General features: G+C 40.6%; 1 protein-coding gene across 2 annotated transcripts; it reads left to right on the forward strand.

Moving 5' to 3' along the window:
* Positions 1-1,235: 1,235 nt before the first annotated feature.
* On the forward strand, positions 1,236-23,626 carry LOC110043277 (uncharacterized). Of its 2 annotated transcripts, XR_016208099.1 has the most exons (5): positions 1,236-1,379; positions 1,487-1,564; positions 3,201-3,274; positions 4,850-4,922; positions 21,155-23,626. XR_016208099.1 is itself a non-coding variant. In XM_089292500.1 (2 exons), exon 1 carries the CDS (start codon positions 16,242-16,244, stop codon positions 20,229-20,231), a length of 3,990 nt encoding a protein of 1,329 aa, XP_089148626.1. In that variant the 5' UTR covers positions 14,444-16,241; the 3' UTR covers positions 20,232-20,238; positions 21,155-23,626. The 2 variants fall into 2 exon arrangements, 1 of the variants encoding a protein (XP_089148626.1); XM_089292500.1 differs by lacking the exons at positions 1,236-1,379; positions 1,487-1,564; positions 3,201-3,274; positions 4,850-4,922 and adding an exon at positions 14,444-20,238.

Raw genomic sequence — 23,626 nt, forward strand, 5'->3', positions numbered from 1 at the left:
CCCGTACACGAGTTGAATATATATCTTATCAGCCAAGCGTAAGAGTCGGGGTCATGCTAGGAGAGCAAAGGCTTTTTGTATATGGGGGGAGACTCCCAGATAAAAAGGACGGGGGGTGCTCGTCGGAAATTTTGAAAAGAACCCCTAAGATGTACCAAGATCCTGTTTTGTGGGCGTGGCTTGAAATTGTTTTCTCCCCTATGTACCAATTCTTACATAACACATCAGTATCTCCTGTCATATTTTTTGGGCTCAACTGTACCCTAGAAGGTACTAGCCTGTTCTCAGGCTAGCTAGTTAGCAGGTTACCCTGTTCTCAGGCTAAAACGGCACCCCAAAAGTTCCCGCCGTGGACCTTTTGAGGCTAAACACTCCTAAGAGGTACCAAAATCACTTTTTTTAACCCCTAAGTAGGTAAGACAAGCACCCCCGTCCTATTTATACGGGAGTGCCCCCAGGCTTTGGTATTAATAGTGGAGACCGAGGTCTGTGCAGGAAAGGCTGTAAGCAAACAAGCTCGGTTAATAAGATGTGTCTTACACCACTTGATTACTGAAAGACTTGTAGAAATATGTACCCGGTCGATAACTTAGAAAATATTTCAGCATTAATAATAAAATCATCTGTTGGCTGTTGGTACTCAGGTGTCTTATTTGTCTCAATCGTCTTATGAAGAGATCGCTCGGCTTGCGGTTTCCGGTTTCTGTATACGTCACAGTGAATGGTATGATCATCCGGCTGTGTGTTTGTTTCTGCAAAACAGAAGCTCGTTTTGCTGAAGTTAAAGCAAAAATGGTATATATGGTAGATCATTTCAACCCAGTGGCGTTGTCATGTTTACATGGAGATCATTTTCTCCACGACGTATAAATTTCTACAGTCAACCTTTCGCGAACGCCGTAAGAGCTAGAAATCATTTGCCTGTTTAGTTTTCGCATCGAGAGCAGCAAGGTCAGTACAGAAATTACTTAGGGTCGATATAACATTCTTCCTTCGCGAGCATCCCTAGTTAATAAGACATTTATCAAAGGATTTCATGTTTGAAACTGTTTACACAAAATTTTACCCGGTCCAATACTAGCTAATACTTGGAAAATATTGGACCGACAAGGAAGCATTCTGATTGCTTATTTTAGTTATTTTTATCCTCCTCAGCGGTCCTAACCACGTCATAAAGAGACCGGCGTGTCCGGTATCCGGTATCCGGTTTGCGGTTTCCGTTTACGGTACAGTGAATGGAATGAACATCCTGTTGTATGTTTCTTACCATGATAATGAAGTTCATTTTGCGGGAGAGAAAATCATTTGGTGACTTGCTTCAACCCAGGTCAGAAGCATCAGAAACGTGGTCTTGTTTACTTTACAGATCCGATGTTAAGGTAAATATTTTCTCCACGAAATACGTTCGATAAACCGAAGAGGGCTGGAAATTGTTTTTCCTTTTTATTCTTTCTTTTAACGTTTTTATACATTTGTGTCTTTTTAGGTTAAAGTTTTAATTACTCTCACGACAGAGCAACAAATCTGAAAAAAGTGGATCCATTTTTTTTGTCAAAGTGACTCGGTAAGTTACTGTGGCCTGTGATATTACTTTCATAATAATTTCTTACATGTAAAGGTTTTACACTACATTCTCTTTTTTATAGGGATATTTTCTTCCGGCCGAGGCCGAATATTCTTATTTTTCTGCCGATTTTAGGCGGAAAATATCTTGTGAATATAATTAGATCATAGCGTATGACATTTCTGTCTTCAAATGTGTTTGGTGTCTGGATGGTGTTAAAGTAATTTTGGAGCCAGTCTGCAGGCATTAAAGCTTGATATGACGCACATAACCTCTCGCAGAAATGTTTCTAGCAACGAACATACGGCTAGTGCTGTTTTTACTGCTTTTTGGCTAGTTTTACCATTTAGAGAAAGGAATTTAGTTAAAAAAGATGCAACTGTATTGTATTTACAAATTTTCAACACACAAAATTATATTCTTTTCAAAATCTCAGCCTCAGGTTTATTCTTAAAAATATTCTTAAAATTTTCGCAAATTTCATCCTCGATAATCTTATAAAATACATTTTTATAAAAAAAGAAAGAGTGTATACCTATTCTGCTCCATACAAAATAGCTCAAATTCGATTCCTTTCCAGAAAAAGAAACACGTGAGCCAAAATAAACTCACGCCCAATTTATAGACCTTCTGTTTCAAAGGCAATATGCAGTACTGAGAAGCTATAATATTTATCAGTATATAACACACAAGCGAATAGTGCTTTCCGCGCATTCTGACTGGCTAGCTCGGAGGCGAATAGCAAGTACTATTCACCTCCAATTTGGTGAATAATTGTTATTTACTAGCGATCTTGGAAAAACCTTGAATGTTATGATATGTTATGATGTTTAATTACATATACAGTTAGTGTTTCGAGTTTTTAAGTTTGGAGATATCGATAGAAAGAAACTGCGTCAGGGATTTTAGCCAAATTGAGTGTAACATAAAGATAAGGCCATGCTCTTAACAGTGAAGGAACATTTCAAAAACACAACAAATACACAAAAAAGGTACGGATTGCGATATGAGATTTCGAAAAACTGTGAGGCTGAACGGTTTTTAAAGATAATCTTCTTTGGTTGTCACCTTGAGGGCCACTGATTTATCAGTTTTTACTGTCATGTGCTACCCTCGAAAATAAAGTTCTTACTTACTTCCTTGCTTGCTCGCTCGCTCGCTCGCTTGCTTGCTTACTTACTTACTTACTTACTTACTTACTTACTTACTTGCCTCTCTATTATAACACTCGAGAGAAATATTTGTTTGTGATCAAGCTACGGTTTTGCTAATTATATCCATTGAGAAGTCATTTCTTCAATAACTTTTGAAAAGTTTTAACGTTTCAAAAGTTTCACAACAAGTATGTGGTGAAACTAAATAAAATAGGCTAAACTCAGCCGTGAGAGTCCCCAAAACTAATAACTGAGCTGAGATCCATGTTGATTTCATATCTGTTACACATCTTAGATATTTCCCGTATTTGTGTCAGACGAACAGTGGCTCTAAAGCGTAAAAATAAAAAAAAAATTATATAAATATTCGTATTACTCGACCAGGCCCGGGTTGTTCGAAAGGTTGATAACGCTATGTATTATACGTGTAAGAACGTAAGGATTGTCGGCTGAACCCTCTGTTTCTCTTTTCCTTCTTTTAGCTCATGATCAGTGAGTGGATTATCAATGGTTGGTGACGATCAGATGTAACTGGGAAAATCCTGAGAAAAAGCCTGTAAGTAAACCTCTACCTTTGAAGATTTTAAATATTCATAACTGGTTTCCAATATTGACTTTTTGTTCATCCTCCTGTCTCCAAAGAGACATTAAAATATCAACGTCCAGTTACGTCATTCCGATGAGTCGAAAATGTCAACAGGAATACAAATTTCTCGAAGCATTCACGTTTTTGTAACGGCAGTCGTTCCGTAAAATTTCTCTATACAAAATAAGTTCCGTTTTGTTGCGTTTCATTCGTTGCGATTTTTCCGTAAACGGCAGTTTCAGGTTAGGTGCTTGGCGTTTGACGTTTAAGGTCAAAAATAAATATTCTTAAAATTTCGCAAAATTTCAGCCTCGATATTCTCGTAAAATATATTTTTCTAAAAACGAAAGAGTGTATTCCTATTCTGCGTCATGCAAAATAGCTCAAATTCGATTCCTTTCCAGAAAAAGAAACACGTGAGCCAAAAAAAAAACTTATGCGCAATTTATAGAACTTCTGTTTCAAAGGCAATCTACAGTACTGAGATGCTGCTCATTATAGATTAGTATATAATACACAAGCGAATAGTGCTTTCTGCGCATTCTTATTGGCTAGCTCGGAGGTGAATGGCAAGTACTATTCACCTCCACGTCGGTGAATAATTGTTGATTACTAGCAATCTGGGAAAAGCCTTGAATGTTATGATATGTTATATGTTTCATTACATGAAGAGTTAGTGTTACGTAAATTTTGTGGTAGTTTTACATCGGCTTCCGACAATTAAGCTTGGTGATATCGAGAGAAAGAAACTGGGTCAGGAATTTGAGCCAAATTTAGACAGAAGAAAATGACCACCAAATTGAGTGTAACATAAAGATAACCATGCACTTAACAGTGAAGGAACATTTAAATAACTCAACAAATACACAAGAAGGTACGTACAGATGGACGATTGAAACGGATTGCGATATGAGGTTTTGAAAAACTGTTGGGCTGAACAGTTTTCAAAGATAATCTTGTTTGTTTGCCACCTTGAGGGCCACTGGTTTATCAGTTTTTACTGTCATATGCTACCCTCGAAAAATAAAGTTGTCACTTACTTACTTACTGACTGACTGACTGACTGACTGACTTATTTACTTGCTTGCTTATTTACTTACTTACTTAATTACTTACTCGCTTGCTTGCTTGCTTGCTTGCCTACCTTGCTATTATAACGCTCGGGAGAAATATTTGTTTGTGATCAAGCCATGGTTTTGCTTATTAGATCCATTGAAAAGTCATTTCTTCAGTAATATTTGAAACGTTTTAACGTTTCAAGAGTTTCATAACAAGTATGTGGTAAAACCAAATAAAATAGGCTAAACTCAACCGTGAGAGTCCCCTTAATTAATAACTGAGCTGAGATCCATGTTGATTTCATATCTATTGCACACCTTAGATATTTCCCGTATTTACCCAGGCAGACAAATTATTTATGTCAGACGAACAATGGTTCTAATGCTTATTACTTGACCAGGTCTGGGTTGTTCGAAAGGTGGATAACGCTAGGTATTATACGTGTAGCAACGTAAGGACCCTCTGTTTCTGTTTTCCTTCTTTTAGTTCATGATCAGTGGATTATCAATGGTTGGTGACGATCAGATGTAACGTTCAGAAGATCCTGAGACAAAGAATTGTAAGTAAACCTCTGCCTTTGAGGATTTTAAATAATTATAACTGGTTTCGAATATTGACTTCTTGTTTATCCTACTGCCTCCAAAGACACATTAAATTGACTTTGGTTTTGCGGAATATCCTAATCGACTAGTTTAAATCTCTGAATATCAAAGTCCATTTACTTCATTCCGATGTGTCGAAAATGTCAACAAGGATACAAATTTCTCGAAGCATTCAAGTTTCAGTCGTGTTTCATTCGTTGCGATGTTTCCGTGAACGGAAGTTCACTTTAGGTCAGGTGCTTGGAGTTTGACGTTTATGGTCTCTACCGATTTAGCTGTAGAAACATGAAAGAACTATTTCTCTGGACGAGGCCGTCAGATTGAATTTCCAGATGTAACCTCAGTGTTTGATTTTCTACTGGCAACAAAAAGTCCTATTTTCACTCATTTCGCTAAAAATTACACCTAAACATATATTAGAAAGACTGGTTTACATAAAGTTCCCAGAAGTACGTGGCATAAAAAGAAATTAAGGATAAAAAAACGTTCAAGTGAATCACTTACGCGGAAACCTACTTCTCGGCGTTGAAAACCCGCGTAAAGCGCTCCAAACGTGCCCGCAGCGCTTGTTCACGCGACTTGTAATGGTTTGCCGTCTGATGTTTCCGCTGAAAAGCGTGGTACAAAATGTCACTGGTTTTCACTATGCAAAGGGTTCGTGTAAATGTTTAGTCATGCAAATTAAGTTACAATTCGCTCAACACACTCAAGTTTTAATAACAATATGTGTTCTGTATATTTGTGCTATGCAAAATGAGGTCCATTTTGTTGTTTCACTCTTTGCGGTAGCAGCTCTTTGCCGGTTTTCATTATGCAAAGATTTCGTGTTAATGTTTAGTCAAGCTACAACTGTTTCTTGCCGTTTTTTCTTTCCTACTTACTTTCTTTCTCTTTTTTTGCGGTCTGACAATATTAATCAGAGCTATAACAAAATATTTAAAAATAATTTATCCTAAGTACACCTTTCTTTACCAAACTGGAGCGCAGGTGGCCTGGATGTGTCCAATAACAAGATGAACAATAAAAATTCTTGTGTCGCTCGAGCATTATTTGGTTCCTACTGATCTTGTGACTGAACGCTCCTCAAAATTCAGAAACATTTCAGAAATAGCTTTTTGCCAGTGCGTTTTTTCCAGTCTAGTTTCACCGAGACGGTAAATCCTTAACGAGCTTTGCTTTGTCTGTTTCTCCTCGAATTTTTTTTAAAGTTGTGATTAATTAGTAACAGGGTTTAGTGTCGTCCACTTCTCTCTCTGTAATCGTACCCATGGTTAAACAAATCGGACTCCTGTTACGCTGTCTTTCGATTTTGTTTATCACTCTTGTGACGATAGACAAAATTGGACTTTACTTGGTGTCGTTATCATTACTCATGCGCAGTATGGCGCATGAGTTAAGAATTGGGCTCCGTTTCTCCGTTTTGGTGTTACATTTGTGCATGCAAATTTATGCAGCATACATTTACCACGGTCTTTGGAGCTCCGTTCGCCATATATTGGATTCTTCAAGAAGGTGCCGTTTTTTCGCAAACGTTGTGCTTTTTCCCCAATTTGATATGGTGTGAAAGTACCTATCAGTACTTTGGCTCGTTGTTAAGATTCTGAACTGGCATGTGAGCATGCATGAACAGCAAGAAAGTGTTTCTGGAGAGGTAAGCCATTGTTTATGTCGATCGCCATCTGACAATATGTCTCAAATTTATTAGGGTTTTGGAGATTCAAGGACATATTACGAAGAATCATTTACTAAGAACGTGCTGTGTATACTTAATCTTTTGGTCAAAAAATGCTTCCTGTTCGTGTAAATGGACGTGTTCAACAAAACGGGCAGGTAATAGGCCACGTTCGATATACCGTATATCAATATTCTAGCATGTCTCCGAGGATTTCGGGACAAAATTTCAAGTTTCTTTTGTTCCTCAAATCGGTTACAAAGAAATTATTCTGAAAGAAAAATACGTGCTATAACTTGACGTTTCGGCGTTATCTTGTCGCCATTATCAAATGCAGATTAAACTCGTTCAGTTCAGTTATAGTTATAAACTAGCTTAGGTGTTAAGAAGGAATCCACCAAAACTTCGAGTAACAAGTGGGCTAAAACTTTTTACCGAGATTATTGGAAACTTCTGTGCGACTCTTTTAAATACCTTCTCAAAAGAAATCATTTCTAACAACACCAAATGTAGAAAATAAATTTTGAAGTAATATATGAAACAATTGAAAGTATTGGTGAAACGAAACTGATGATGAAATTTTATGTGTTTTACCTGACAATTCCTCTGAACTTTGAAATTTACTTGCTCGAATTCCCATGAGAAAGTGTTTTTGGTGTTATTTCAGACAACTGTTTATATCTTTAGCGTTTAGAAAATGCAAGACCGGTTTCATTTTGCGTTGAAAAAGTAGCAAACCAAAACACAAAAATGTTCACCATTTTCTTTCATTTTCCTCTCAATCATTTATGGAAGTGCCAAAAAGCCTGATGACAAAAAAAAAGTAGAGAAGACGAACAAATTTCGGCCGGTTTAAGTTAAGCTCATCGCCGTTCCCAAGCAAAATGTCAGCTAGTACAAACCAGTTACCTTAAACGAATTAAAGTTTTCTTCTTTGCCATATAATAAACATCTTATTAACCGAGCTAAGTAGGTCTGTATGGGAGAATCTTGACCTCGGTCTGTACTCACGACCTCAGTCAAGATTCTCCCATACAGACCTTCTGCTCGGTTAATAAGAGCTAAATATAGATAAAAATATATAGGTCCGAACAGCCCAATAACACCTGGTGCCTAATAGAGCCATGTAAGCAGTGCTTACCAAGTTCCGCACTCCACACTTTATCTAGTGCAAAAAGGAAATGACACTAGAATCTCTGGGCCACCTGTGGATGAATTCAGGCTTAACTGTCATTATATCAGATAAAAGCTCTTTGCAAGCATAACTTAATGACAGCAAACTAAAGTGCCCTGAAATCTACCCCTCCCTCCGGGGGTCAGGTACCACTCCGCACATATCAGCCCCCCCTGACGACAATAATGGAACCTTCTGTTAAGGCAATAAACCCACTCAGCTTTGGGAAATTCCATGCACTTTAAGGATTGTGTCACGTTGGACAGCTAAGTACATACCCAGCCGTCAGATTGAGTTGAGACTATGGACACAAGTTCAAACCGACCCCACCCCCCTGGATTAAGGGCCAGGGACCCCAAAGAGGTATCCACAATTAGCCACACTCCTGTAGATGTCTCCAGACTTTCCGGTAACGGAGCCCCCCCTGGAAAATAACGTGCTACGCTAAGCTGAAATCGATGCCTGCGCATCGATTTCAGCACAGCTCGTGGAGTAAAATTAGGTATGCGTTTTTCAAAACTTCAAGGAAAAGTGCAATTGTAATGGCTCTATGTTTCGAGGTCATACATTTTCTGTAAAACAACATGTCCTTTTGCACTCAGATTAAGTCACTGTCTGAGCCCATGTAAGGTTCAGACCTCCCCGTCGGCTTAGAGAGGTAAGATCAGTACATTATAACAACCCTTTTGTGCTTACAAAATTTACCTTTGGCTTCAACTTTATAACAAACCAGTTTGATTTTGACAGTGTGGCATGTTTATGATCTACAGCCCCTACCTTCATCTAGAAAAACCAAACTCAAATTGAAATTGAAAACAAGAAAATCCAAAAGACTAGTAATCAAGTCAAACTGGTTTGAAAAGTTTACCAACAAAAATAACTTCACAGCGCAATTAACAGACCCCTTTTTCAAAACTGCAGGTATATATATATATATTTATATAATAATTCAAGTAATTCTCGCATTTTGATTGGTTCTCGCCTATGATCTATTAGAGGACAGACGCACGATTGACGTCATCATTTCAAAGTTTTTCCCTCTGTGTTTTGAAATGGCGGAAAGTTTTGAGAATTTAGATAATGTTTTACATGACTGGGCAAAAGATAAAGTACAAAAAAGTCTTGCCGAGGCATTGAACAGGAACGAGAAGCATAGTCTAGCAGGAAGGAGAAAGATAAAGCCGTTTCTTTTTTAGAAAATGACTTGGAAAAAAATACCCGAGCAGTCTCAGTCGGCAGTCGAGCGAGACTAAACCAAACACAAAGTTAGTCTTGGTAAGCCGAGAGCCATTGCTTTATCTCGAATTTAACAAACCCAATAAACAAAATGTTTATGAGATTAATTTATTTAAAACACTGAACTTTTCTCAGTCTCAAAATAATTGTTGACACAGTGATTGTCTGGCATGAAACATCAAAACCACTTCTTAAAATCAGTTAAACTAAACACATAACCTTGCTTTCCGATGCGAATGTTCCAGTCCGTTTCAGGGCGCAATAGCGAGCAAGGTATAGCTCACTACAGCTCACGGCCAACTGTATCGCAGCTAAAAGCTGTCTCCGACACTATTTCAAACTGATTTGAGAATCACCAACCACAGAGGACACAAATTTCCACCATCACTGACGCTCCTTTCATTCAAAACTCGAATCGAATGGCCTCCAGGTTGACCGCAACCGCAAGTTTTCCGAGCGTAGTTTTTCAACTCCTGCAATATTCGAGGCAACATCCAAGCTTTTCGGCTCACAGGGCTGGTCTGATGACAAAAAGTGACTTGACTTATCCAGCATTTTCTTTGAGATTTGTAGATTTCGCAGTTCAATTCTGCTTTCGCTGTAAGTTTTCATTCCACGAGAAGCGACGCCTGAGTCAAGTTTGACAGTGGCGGGATTTTCCCGGACCAATCACAATTCTTTGCTACGCATAGCAACCAATGAGATTGCTTCAATTTGTATAGACAATAGATTACGTCAAATGGCTTTTTTCGTGTTCGCCAAAGTGGGCAAAGGCCGGCTTTCGAGTTATGTTGAAAGATTTTGAAATTAAAAAAGCTTTATCGGTAGTAGTTTGTTTCGTTATTATATAAAACAAATAGATTTCATGTTGCCGTGCGTCTGTTCAGTAATAGATCACAGAAGACGTCAAAATGTGGTAAGAACATCAGTGACACACTCGGCTATCGCCTCGTGTGCCACGTTTTTGTTCGTACCACATTTTGACGTCATCTGTGATCTATTACTGAACAGACGCACGGCAACATGGAATCTATTTGTTAAATATATGTATGTATGTATACTTCTTGGACTTGAACAGAATAAATTTATAGAGCGCTTGACTCTGAGAGGAGCAGTGTAGATAATAAACAATGGTAGCAAGACTTCAATTCATCATTTTATTGCGACAACGCTGTTTCGTATGGTCAAAGGATGACCACACTCATCAGGCAATATCAACGAATGACCGTTAAATTTTACAAACTGGCAATTAAAAGCTAACTTTAGGTTGCTATGAGATATAAAAGCAGTTGCTATGATATGGAAAAACAGATGCTATGTAGCATTGAAAAACTGGCAATAAAAAGCAGTCGTTATGGGATTTAAAATCTGAAATCTCGTGTTACTTAAAGATTGCGTTACTTGGCCTGCTCTTAACCAAGCACAATGGAGTAATTTCCGCAGTCATATAATTGAAGGGAGAAAATAACGAACGCGTGCGCATTAATTTGAACCAGGTGCAAACGCAAAATTAACGATAGATTTGACTGCTCTCAGGCAACCACAATGAAGTAATTTTCACAGTCACAATAATGAAGTGTTTAATTTTGTTATTGTAAGCTGTCAATAGAACTCTAAGCACGGTAATCTGGATAACGACGCGAAATAAAACTGCGAATCACTTTCCGCATGACTAGCGCTTTATCGTCATGTGATGTAAGTAACGTAACTATTTTCACGTGGATAAATTTCCCATATGAAGTGTCGCGGATGCTCGTAGAAAATGTGTGTTAAACCGGTAAAGGAGACTAATCTGGGCGTGGCTCGAGCTTTGTTTGATCCCGAAAAGATCCACTTAAAACGGATGACAGCGTTTTTCTTATTATTTCTTCGAGTGCACCCTAAAAGATACCTTTACGGCATAAAATAGTGGCGCTTCTTCCTGAACATCCTGAGTGAGATCAAAATCAATGTTTTACACCCCTAAGCGATACTATTGCTCTCCTTCTACTCCTATGGAGAGATTCGAGAGATTAGTGTAAACAAGTCTTCTACTGCAGCCACCTTTCATTCTCGCGGCTCAAAAATGGTATAGGTTCCTGTGTCCCTGTGTGAACAGACAACTATGACTCTGAAAAGCTGCCACTGCCCACCAGGTATGTGTGGGGATGACATGATCCTCTTCGTGCTTATGTGGCACGTAAGGCTGCGACCGGAGATTTCCACTGCTCTCTATCTGTGACTGTCGTCTCGATGTTCCTCCATGTTTTCCCTAGCTGTTGTTTTCATTTCTGCCTCAATCTTTCTCCTCTAAGTTTCTCGTGGCCGGCCTCGCTTCCTTTTCCCATTATCCAGTTTCCACCTCAGCGCAGTTTTTGTGACACTATCCTGGTCTGTCTTGATAACGTGCCTGAGCCATCTCCATCTCTTTTGCTTTATTAATGTGGTGATGTGCCGCTGGCGTATCCTCAGATAGAGTTACTTGTTTGTGATCTTCTGAAGCCAGTATATTCTGAATATCATTCGACTCGGGCATGAAAAGTGGAAACCTGACAGTCTCTGGCTGTCTCTTTGGGTAACCCTCCAGCATTATGCACCATACACTAGTACTGACAGGACGTTGCTGTTATTAATCTTTATCTTTGTTTTTGGGTATGTTTGGGAACACATCATCGATTGCGATGTCTTTCTGTTCATTTTGTCACTTGAGGTTCAGAATATGGTCACATTTATTATGACCAGAGATGGCACATTTGTTCTTTAAATCCCCAAGGCGACAAAATTAGCCATTATCAACCGATTCAGGAGCGTATTAGCCTCCTTTTTGATCAAACGAGAAATAATTTGAGGTGATGGAAATGTCGTCGGATACGTTGGCAGATTAGTAAGTGAAATGCAAGCGTTTCACATTCGTTAACGCGGTCACTAGTTATTTACCGGTTACGTTTGCATTTCCTGATATTGCATGTTTCACTCTTTTCTCTTGAAATCCACGGGCCATGACTCCTTTACTAGAGGTCAGTCTTGCAAGCTTGCTTCTATCTAGAAGCTCAAATAGCTCCCCCACGTGTTCTAATGACCTGTCCTATAGAAATATTTCCCTATGGAACATAATCTCACCTCCCCCTCGGCAACATGACAGAAACTCCCCCATCATAAGGAAAATGTCTGCATAACGTTTTTTCCTCGGATTGATGTAGGCTCTCTTCTTGTTCAACGGAATTTGAACTAAGTAGCTTGCTGCACGGTTTTTCGCAACAGTGTCCTCAAAAAGCCCCTTGTTGTGTGTCTTTGATAATTACTGCCAGCTATTGCCAGTTTCTAAGTCTGCAATCTCTTGGTATCTAAATTCCCAGACATTCTTCTTCAAATGAGGCCAATTTGTGCATCCAAGCTAGATTTCTCATGCGATCGATCCGTGACCTGCTCACTGAAATTTGGTTAATTCACCATCATCTCTACTCGGCGCGCCAGTAGGCGCAGGATGGCGTCACGTTCTCAAACCAACACTAGGGAGTTTAAGCAAATCAGTACGGCTGGTGCTACTACGGCTGCCGTGACTGAAAAGGTCTGGGGAGAGTACGCCTCGGTGGTCTGCCAAATTTTTAGTTTAGCGAGGAAAGAGAAATACAAAGATGAAAGAAACATCGGCTAAGGAGTTTAAAATTTCCTTCATTTAGTTTCTCGCAGTCAAATGGCTTCGCTTAAAGGACGATGGCCGTTATTCACCTTCCTAGGACGAACAGATTATTTCTGAGCGAAAGCGAATGCCGTGCACTTTGTACCATAACAATTTGATGGATGAAATATATAATTTCAGAGACAAATATCTCAAAGAATATCTAGTGAAGAACACAAATATATCAATACTCAAAGAAGCAAAATAGCATCGTATAGTTATCCAGATATGAAACATCTTCACTAAACCCTCAAAGCAAACTGAACCGAAGAAAAACAACCTCGTGCTCAACACGAATATTTCACTTGACTCACATCGCCATTCCAACACCTTTGCCAAAACTTATCGTAAATTCAGAATACGGATTTACAAGCTTATGATAGGCAACCTTGACATAATCTTTGACTTAAATTGACTTTAAAGGATATAGTATCCAATGGAATTCTTACAATGAAAAGATTCCGTTGAAAAGGGCCAGAGAAGCGAAATAAACCCGACGGAGTAGCCACTACGGCAAAACATCCCGACTCGCGTAGTCAGATTTCACGCTACGGCTGGTTCAACCGGCGTACATGCGGAGTGTCTCATTTTGGGGGAAATTTACTTCCGGCAGCTGTATACGCGCCAGCCGTAGCGATTTGCTTAAAGTCCCTACTTTCTCCTCTGCGCCGCCGCCTTGGCTACATTCCAATTCTTGCACTCTGCCTTGTTTCTCTCTTTCTCAACAGTCCTTCTTAAGTGATCTTCGGTCTCCCTCTCGCCCTTCGACCTTCTAGTGTCCACCCCATGCTGTGAAACGGTCACTGACATCCTCTCTCCTGAGTATAAATTTTGCTAATTGCTGGACTGTAAGTGGCAGGCCACTTGCGCATCTGTGACATTAGCGCGAACAGCGTATAACAATGAAACGTTGACTGGCTGGTCAACCATTGTCCTCACTTCTTACCAGACCTTCTATTGCTCGATGTTTAAGAGTTATACCAATCTGCTTCTTTGCCACACATCCTCTGACATACCCAGGGATTGTGGATCTTTAATTCCGAAACATCCTATGTGCGACTGAGCTGGAGTCTCAGGATGACTGTTAACATGGCGCTTCTTAATAGAACTGCCGGAATCGTGCATTTCTGGAAAGCCCAGGCTTAGGATTGGCAAGAAAGGTTTGAAACTGCTACTGCGTCTTCGTATTCACTCAAATTCAATTGCGTTACCATTGTTACTTCAATCTCAACTAACGACTAAAGAGGGCCACAACCTTAATCTCATGCCTCTCCCAATGAATGTAATACAAAGGAAGGCTTAAAGCTTAAGCACACGATGGTACCACTCGTATCTTGGTGGCTACCAAACTGTTAGAGTTTTACCGATACCAGCACATGTCGTCACACCACGCACATGGTAAGGTGTGCTGATACACACCTTCCACTTCACGGTTGAACTGGAAACAGTGAGGGAGTCGCACATCCAAAAACTCTTTAAGCTCTTCAGTTGTAGTTATTGGTTGTACAGGTTTTGATAGCCATCAATAACTGCTTCGGCTGCTTCAATCCTCCGTATGAAAAAAGATGGCGACTGGTACATTTACCCATAGTTCTTAGCGCATGAAATTCTTAACAACGTTTATAAAAACGTGCAGAAACGTTATACAATCTTCAAACCTAGGCTACTCAATGTCCTTAGTACAAGGACAAATATCGTAAAAATTTGGCTTTCTTTCTGCCTTTTAGGCTGTGTTAGGTTCGCAAGGCAATGTGGTAAAATGTACAGCCGCAATCTTTTTTCCTACGGTGGACTGTAGTGTAAAATACACCAGTTTGATATTATCCTAATCATTGATAGCACGTTACGTTCTCAGCAGTTGGGCCTTCTCTTGGGCGTCCATTTATTTGTACTCCTCGCTGCACCACAGCGGACTATCTTTTTTGCAAACTGCACAGCTATACTACGTAAAAAGTAAAGTCTGTATACGAGCCAAGTGGCACCATCAGGCTGGCGCTTATTTCCGGTTTATGTAGCATGAAGCATCTGGGAGTATTTCTACTCCCTCCGGATGAAATGCTAGTCCATCGCAGGGCTATCCTTAGCTTTAAACTTGCCGGTACCCATTTATACACCTGTGTAGAGAGAGGCACAATGTCCTCGGCCAGGGCTCAAACCCGGACCGCTCGATCCGGAGTCGGACAGACTAACCATGAGGCCACCCAGTATATATTGCTATGCTATATGTAGCTACACTAATAGTCAGCAAACTTTACTCACGAACTATTTCTGCGTTTACCTATAAGCCAAAAGAACTTTCCTGTTGAAACAGTTTTCTATTCGGCTTTTTCTATGATGCACTCAGCTCTAGATGAGTCAGCAAACATTCTGGCTTGCTCTAGTCAAACAGCTCTCTGTTGCAGTCTGAAAAGATAGGTCCAGTCATTTTCATCCGTACTTTGTATAGAGATCTTTAATAAAGCTGATGATGTCAGATTCATTACAATCATATTCACCGCTAGCCAACAGTTTAGCTAATAGGAATAGTCTCAGAATTTTAGGAACGAATCGGCTGGAACTGGTTGACCTAGTGACCTAATTGACCTAATGGCGCTGTCCCAATCTGGCAGACCTCGTCTTATTCCCAAGGCCCAAACTACTTTCAACACCTCCGGAAAATGCAAAGTACAATAATCCCCCTTTGAGGGCGGGCATATCCTTGATCCTTTTTCCGAACACGTTTCAGTTAGTCACGAACTCGCGGGAGTGTTTTCCTTTCTTCCTTTCCTGCTTTGTGAATGCAAATTACGCAGTTTCCTAGAAAAATCCGATACGATATCCGGTAGCTTATCCAAACAATCTGGAAGACCATCTCAATTTCGTACTTTGATTTCTTTGCACCCCCATGGTTTTGAATGTAATTAGGCCTAAAATTCAAAGTTAACTTTCATCCACCCTTTTCATCGAATCACGTATTTTGCCTTATCGATCTTGTCACTCTATCTTCCAAAGAATTCGATAACTTCTTTTAAAAATTTGTTCTCCGTTACGATTCGGTTTCAAACTTCACACAACTAAAATTTGAACGTCACTGTATCTTTCACTGGTCTCAGGCGAACGTCAAAACACGAGGACAACAACTCTCCGGTATGAGTAAAAGTGAACCGAAGAACGAAAAAGATCACTGAGCGTAAATCCATTCAGAATGCCGTAATTTACCTTTGTTGATGGCCTAATTTAAGTTTCCACCCTGGAATTAAGCTAGGGTGGTTATATTGGTTTATACTCAGATATTTGTTTAACAAGGTGGTAAATACGAAAGAAATTTCCCTGTATAAGTGTTAACTGTAATTGCCATTAATACCCTGATCAAATCAAAACATACATAGTGAACTGAGTATCTCATACTTTTAAGCATTCAAGTTATCTGTAAGTAGTGACTGAGGCAAGAACGATTAACTCAGTTCTAGAAGATGGCTGTGGAAAAGTGACAGAAGATCTACTTTATACTAGGTACATACGGAACAAGAGGCAACGAGGTCAATATATGCTTAACCATGTCACGAAATAAATCAGACTACCAGAAAAACCAAAGATCTGGACCCACGACTGGACACGAACAACTATACCGCAATCTTGAAATTGCTCTCCCCTTTTTCGGTTTTGCCAGCAGTTTTGTTTATACCATCGTACAGCAACAACTTGACAATGCTAAAGGAGAGAGAGCTATTGGAATCCTGGGCGTTGCTAATGATAAGCGCCAAGAGGTTAGAGCTGGGAGCATTGATCCAGGCAGGGCTAAAGAAGAAGATGCCATGGAAAAACTCAAGCAGGAGCTTAGCATTGCCAGTGAAAGAGGGGACAGGGCTGGAGAAATACGTACGTATGGAACTCTCGGCACTGCTTACCGTAAACGCGGGGATTTCAAAAAAGCCTTACAGTACCATGAGCTGGAGCTTAACATTGCGAAGGAAGTTGGGGACAAGGCTGAAGAAGGACGTGCTTACGAAAATCTCGGTATTGCGTATCGTTGTCTCGGTGATATTGAACAGGCCATAAAGTGCCACAAGCAGGAGCTTAGCATTGTCAAAGGTGCTGGTGACAAAGTTGGTGAAGGACGCGCCTTTGGCTATCTTGGTATCGCGTTTGCTAATAGTGGAGAGATACGTGAAGCCATTACGTACTATGAGCAAGAGCTTTGCATTGCCAAAGAGGCTGGAGACAGGGCTGAAGAAAGACGTGCCTGTCGAAATCTTGGCATTGCTTATCGTAGTCTTGGAAACCTCAGTGAAGCCGTTAAGTACCACGAGCACGAGCTTGACATTGCTAAAGAGGTCGAGGACAGAGTTGGAGAAATGTTTGCCTATAGGAATCCTGGCATTGCCCATCGCAGTCTTCGAGATTTCACTAAAGCCGTGGAGTACCACCAACAAGAGCTTAGCCTTGCCAAAGACTCTGGGGACAGCACTGCAGAAAGACGTGCCAATGAAAATCTCGCAATTGCTCATATTGGCCTGCGAAATTTCAATGACGCCATTCAGTGCGACAAACAGGTACTCATCGTTGTCAAAGAAGCTGGAGATATGGCTGGTCAAGGACGTGCCTATAGAAGGCTTGGTATTGCTTGTCGTAATCTCGGAAATCTCGATGAAGCCATAGGATACCATAAGCAAGAGCTCAGCATTGCCAGAGACCTTGATGACCGGGCTGGTGAAGGACGCGCAAATGGAAATCTTGGAATTGCTTATCTCGATCGGCGAGATTTCAATGAAGCCATAGAATGCCACAAGGAGGAATTTAGCATTGCCGAGAAACTTAACATCCGGGCTAGTAAAAAACATGCATGCGCATGTCTTGGCATTGCCTATCGTTGTCGCGGGGAAATTGAGGAAAGCATTAAGTACCACACACTAGAGCTTAGTCTCGCTAAAGAAGGTGAAGATAGAGCTGGAGAAGGGCGTGCCAATGAAAATCTCGGCATTACCTATCGTAATCTCAGACGCCTCAATGAAGCCATAGACTGCCATAAGCAGGAGCTCGAAATTGCTCAAGATATTGGCGACAAGGCTGGAGAGGGACGTGCAAATGGAAATCTAGGCATTAGCTATCTCGATCGGCGAGATTTCGAGAAAGCCATTAAGTACCACAAGCTGGAGCTTAGAATTGCCAAAGAAGTTAAAAATAGGGCGGGAGAAGTACGTGCCCTGGGAAATCTTGGAGTTGCTTATCGCAGTCGCGGAGATTTCAATAATGCCATAGAGTTTCACAAGCGGGAGCTTGACACTGCCAAAGATGCTAAGGACAAGACTGGAGAAGGGCGCGCCTATGGTAATCTCGGCATTGCTTATCGTCGCCGTGGAGATCTTGATGAAGCCATAGAAAACCACAAGAAGGAGCTTAGCATCGCCAAAGAAGTTCGCGACAAGGTCGCAGAAGGGAGTGCCAATGGAAATCTTGGCATCGCTTATCATAGCGACGGAAACTATGATGCCGCTATAAACAGCTACGACAAAAGTCTCAAAATTGCCAAAGAAGTAGGGAACAAGGTCGGCATATGTAGTGTACTTTGCCACCTTGGAAGTGTCTATGATAGCCGCGGTGATTATCAAAATGCCATAAAACGCTGCAGGGAAGCGCTTGAAATTGCCGAATTAAACAATGATACCGCTGGACAAGCACTTGCAAATGGCAATCTAGGCAATGCTTTTGCCAATCTTGGTGATTTTGAAACGGCAAAAATGCACCACCGAGAACAGCTTCGCTTGTCCACTGATCATGGGATTGAGGACAAATATACAAAAGTGCGAGCCTACTGCAATCTTGGAAACGACTACCGAAATATTCCGGGTTGTTTTGCGAAAGGCATTGAGTGTGACAGAAAAGGTCTGAAGATTGCCATAGAAGAAAAAGACAGGGACGGAGAAATGTTTGCCAATGGAAATCTTGGGACTGCTTATCATTGCCTTGCTGATTTTGAAGAAGCCAAAAAGTGCCATAACAAACATGTAATGATTGCCCAAGAACTCGGAGATAGAGAAGAAGAAGGACGTGCTTACACAAACCTCGGCAATGTTTATCGCAGCCTCAAAGATTTTAATCAAGCCAAATTGCTTCACAAGAAAGGTCTTACAATTGCCGAAGAAATTAAGGACAAGGTTGGAGAAGGACACGCCCATTACTCGTTAGGTCGCGATTTTGAATCTGTAGGGTCTTTGCTGGAGGCTCTTCAGTGTCACCAATCCTGTGTGAAACTCTACAATGATGTGAGAACTAGCCTTCAGTCTCAAGATCAGTGGAAAATATACTTTCGTGATCAACACAAAGATGCGTACACTGCTCTGTGGGAGACTCTGGTAAAGCTTCAAAGGACTGATGAAGCTCTATATGAAGCTGAGAAAGGACGAGCACAGGATTTAAATGATCTCCTCAAATTGCGCTTCGGCTATACAGTACGTAGAAAACATGAAGAGATTCCTCACATTGTAAGAAATATATCTACCCAAACAGTTTTTGTGGCCCTGGGAAGCAACAAGATCAATTTCTGGGTATTCCGCAAAGGACACGAAATTCGTTTTAGGCAAATGGAAATAGATGTTGCTGCCGCCTTACAGTATCTTAATAAGAATGTTTGTACCGCAATCGAAGCTCATGACTCTGATGTTCAGAGCAAAGTTACATCTTTAAGCGTCTTGTATGATACTATTATAGGACCCATTGAAGACTTGCTTAAAGGTGACGAATTGATCATCATCCCGGATGGTCCGTTGTACTTCGTTCCTTATGCTGCTTTGCTAAATCACGAGGAACCAGCTGCGAGGTACCTTGGTGAATATGTCAGAATCCGCATTCTTCCCTCGCTGACGAGTCTAAAGATCATCACAGATCATGAGGACTACCACAACAAGCCTGAGGCACTTCTTGTCGGAAATCCAACCAATCCAACTAAATCCAATCCAAGGTCGCTGCCATACGCTGAAAAAGAAGTCGACCAGATTTCAAAGATTATCGGTGGCTCAATCAATGTTCAGGTCTTAAAAAATCAGGAAGCCACCAAGGAGGCGGTTTTAAAGAGCATCAATTCCGCTGCTTTAGTTCACATAGCAGCGCACGGGCAAATGACCGCTGGCGAGATTGAATTGGCTCAGAGGAACCATAGCGACGATGACAACGTTCTGACGATGCAAGATGTGCAAAAGGTAGAGCTTACAGCCAGGCTTGTTGTGCTAAGCTGCTGTGATACTGGTCGAGGACATGTTTCAGCTGAAGGTGTGGTTGGCATTGCAAGGGCGTTTTTGTGTGCTGGTGCTCGTTCTGTTCTCGCTTCGCTGTGGAAAATTGATGACGATTCCACTATGAAGTTCATGACACATTTTTACCACCACCTCGTTAATGGGAAAAGCGCCAGTGTTGCTCTTCAGCTCGCCATGAAAGATCTTAGAGATGCATTGAAACAGGATCCAGAAAAAAGGGACCATGCCGAAAAGTACTGGGCTCCATTTGTTCTGATTGGTGATGATGTCACTCTTAAGTTTGGCGAAAGCAAGTAACAACGAAGTGAGTACAAGTTGTACAAATGAGTATGTGAAAGATGATATTTCTGAACTGCGAAGAAAGACAAGAAGCCGTGACTGACCATCGCATAACTCTATATACACAACTTAAGCAGCTGTGAAACCAAAGCCCGAAAAAACAATCCCAGGCTCCAACGGGACTCGAACCCACGACCTTCGCGATACCGGTGTAGTGCTCTACCAATTGAGCTATGAAACCAACTGAGAGCTAGTCACGTTGTGACTTCGTAATATACCCGTAGATGGTGAAGAATAGAAGTGAATGTATGAGAGATCATAGTGAATCGGATTCGAATCCATGACCTCTGCGACACCGATGCAGTGCTCTAGAATACTACCCAGGCGTGCGTTTTAGGATTTTAGGCTATATTTTCAAAACTGCTTAAGTTGTTAACATCACCGGGACGATCATTCACGTCTTAACATCTTTCTCCGCAGTTCAAATTTAAGATCTTTCGATATGTTCACGTGCATTAAACGTTCAGTTAAATTCTTAATTGACAAACAACGAAAATCTGGATTGAGATTTAAACCTTTTTCATTGAAAGCTAATTTCAATGTCTGTTTGCTCAGTTCTTGGTTGTCGTTTTGTACCGTGGAAAAGTCCGATAACTTGTTATGAGTGCGCGGTAATAATAAAAAAAAATGCTTAGGACCCCTTTTAAATTCCTTTGGTACGCGTCTTCCGACGATATTACCAGTTGATCTAGCGTTTGAAGTTTGTCTGAAGTTTTTGCTCTTCATCCCCTATACTATACTGAATGCAGAATCTTCGGTCCTAATTTCCACGATAAAACCCCAACGGCAATTACTGGAGAAGACGAAGGAAAGTGTACTGATAGGTAAGATGGAATTCATATTCACAGGTATATATTATGAAATATAATTTTAAATTGCAGAAGATGGATCTGTCTGTGGTTTGGTTCCTTTAATGGACAAGTGGAAGAAATGAAGAAATGAAGAAACCACGGCAAGAGTGAAAAGAACAGTCTTTAATATTACCAGCATTATTTCTATAGTGGTGTGTTTTTAGTGCTATATATAACCAGTTCAAGTTATTTCTTGTGTGATAGAGAAAAAGAGCGGTTTTCACTTGAGCGTCGAAAAGTAAATGGTTTTGCAATACTACGCTACGCAATTGGCTAAAAACTCGGGCCACTTTTTCATCCAATCTGAAGTAAAACCAAAACCAATCGCGACTCCCTCGCACACGTTTCCCCGCGCTTTGCGTCGGCCTCATCTATCTACTTTGAGTTTTGATTGGTTCACTAGATTATCCGTTTCCTTTGTGATTGGAAGTAGTGCTTACTTCGGCTTTGGTTTTACGACATTCAATTGAAAACTGCACTACGCGAAATTCCAGTAACTTAGTCCAGATATTTGGTGCCTGCCGATTAGGAGTTAAAAAGGTTGTTTACCTTTGTAGGCAAGAAGTGCACAGTTTCCCTAAAAGTGAATTACGAGTGAACTGCAAATTCCCTACAAGTGAAATATTTACGAAGTATATTTGAAAGTTGGTAATACCTCAGGTATTGTGTAGTAATTAATTTTTTAAATGCCTGTTAGAACAGGCATTAGCTGTTTATAGTCATCACCGTGCCAGCTCATATGGTGATTCCAACTGTTTCCAACTATCAACTGGCGACAGACCAAGGAAACCAGTATTCTGATCAACCTGATCTCATAGCAGTGACACGAAAAGACATTCAATGCAATCTTCACCAGCAATCCCATACAGTTGACCAAGCACTGGTTAGATGAAGTCACTCCCGGTAGTCGAGATTCACGACCCTTTGGAACTCTTACGAATGATCCATGTGTACAAACATCTCTTGCACAGAACAGGAAGAACCAAGAACTGTGATCTTAAGACCTTAGAACTGAATTGAACGTCAACATCAATGAAAGTCGTCTTCAGTATATGTACGTATATATGAGACGAACTTGGTCGTCGTTTCACGGCTTTGTTAGGAGAGGTCACCATATAGTAAATACCCACAGTATTTTCTCCGGCAAAGCCCGATCATTGTCCATGCAAATGCAAACAGTTATCTCCAAGGGAATATCAAGGTATTTACATTGGTCTTCTCTTGTTATCAAATATAACCAGTTTGCATTTAATTTAGCATATATCTTAGCTTTGGTTTAGATATATATGTATTAGCATCTCATAACATACAGGGCAAAACAATGCACGGAATTCTAATTGGCCTGGATGGTGGACGCGTTCCACGTTTATTTGGTTTCGTCGAATGCGACAAACTGCAAAGATTCCCGAAGATCAGGCGAGGATTTACAATGTACGTAAATTCGAACGTTGACCTAAAGATTTAACAAAGATGACTCGAAGATTTTCCGACAATCTCCTGAAGATATTCGAAGATCACACAGTTTTTTGATCGTATTTCTTTTTTTGTCCATATGTTATGAACAAGTGGTGTCATGTTTCCTTAAGAAAAATTAGAAAAAAATATTACCTCGTGTTTTGAGAGTTGCTGTCTAAGCGACCCAGAAGTAAACGTTAAAAATATTGTTAAAAAGACGCTTACTGGCGGTATAAATCAACAGATGTTTCGGCATTACTGCCTTCTTCAGGGTTCTTCAGGGTTTTTTTTTTGAATTGAACGCTTACATATTCCGTTAAGATAGATCTGACCGTCGTAAACTAGCTGAATTAATCTAGACAATCTAGTTTCCCGCCGCGAGTTTCAACTTCAAGGTAAAATAGTTGATGTTGAACTCGGCGTCAACGTCGCGGTCGCTTAAACTCCCTCTTTATGGAACTTGGGTCAAGCCCAAGTATGTTACATATGAGGATGCTGTTCGTGCCTGCTGGAAGTTACAAAATTAAGGATATTTTACTTGAAGACCCCGTCCACTTAAAGCCGGAGGAATTTGAAAACGGAGGCTTCACTCTGAAAACGTATCAAATCTTTTCCGTCCACACTACGCCGGAGAAACTTCAAAACGCAGCAAATCACCCGTCATTTTGGATTTGTGTTTAAAAAAACAAAAAAAAATACAACACTCGGGCAAGGAAATCACGGTCATGATTATCGTGAGGTCATCGTCTTCAAAAAGCTCCGTTGCTAAGTTTGTTTTCTTCCACACGGAAACGAGAAGCCGGCGTTTTCACATTTCTGCAGTCTGAAGAGCGTTTTCGGAAAGCTCCGTTTTCGTGACAGATTAGTGTGAACGGCAAGCCTAGCCGTAGAAATAAAGCTGCGTTTTCAAATTCCTCGCCGTAGTGTGGACGCAGCTATACACACTGGTGTTAAAGTTGAATGAATTGTGATTGCAGAAGACAGTAGCGGACTTTCATATTGTTGGCAGCAGAGGTTTGCAAGAAAATTAAATTTGGTGTGATTATA

The sequence above is a fragment of the Orbicella faveolata genome, unplaced genomic scaffold, assembly GCF_042242905.1.
Source record: "Orbicella faveolata isolate gen_17 unplaced genomic scaffold, um_ofav_v1 contig_24, whole genome shotgun sequence".
In the NCBI taxonomy this organism is placed as follows: Eukaryota; Metazoa; Cnidaria; class Anthozoa; order Scleractinia; family Merulinidae; genus Orbicella; species Orbicella faveolata.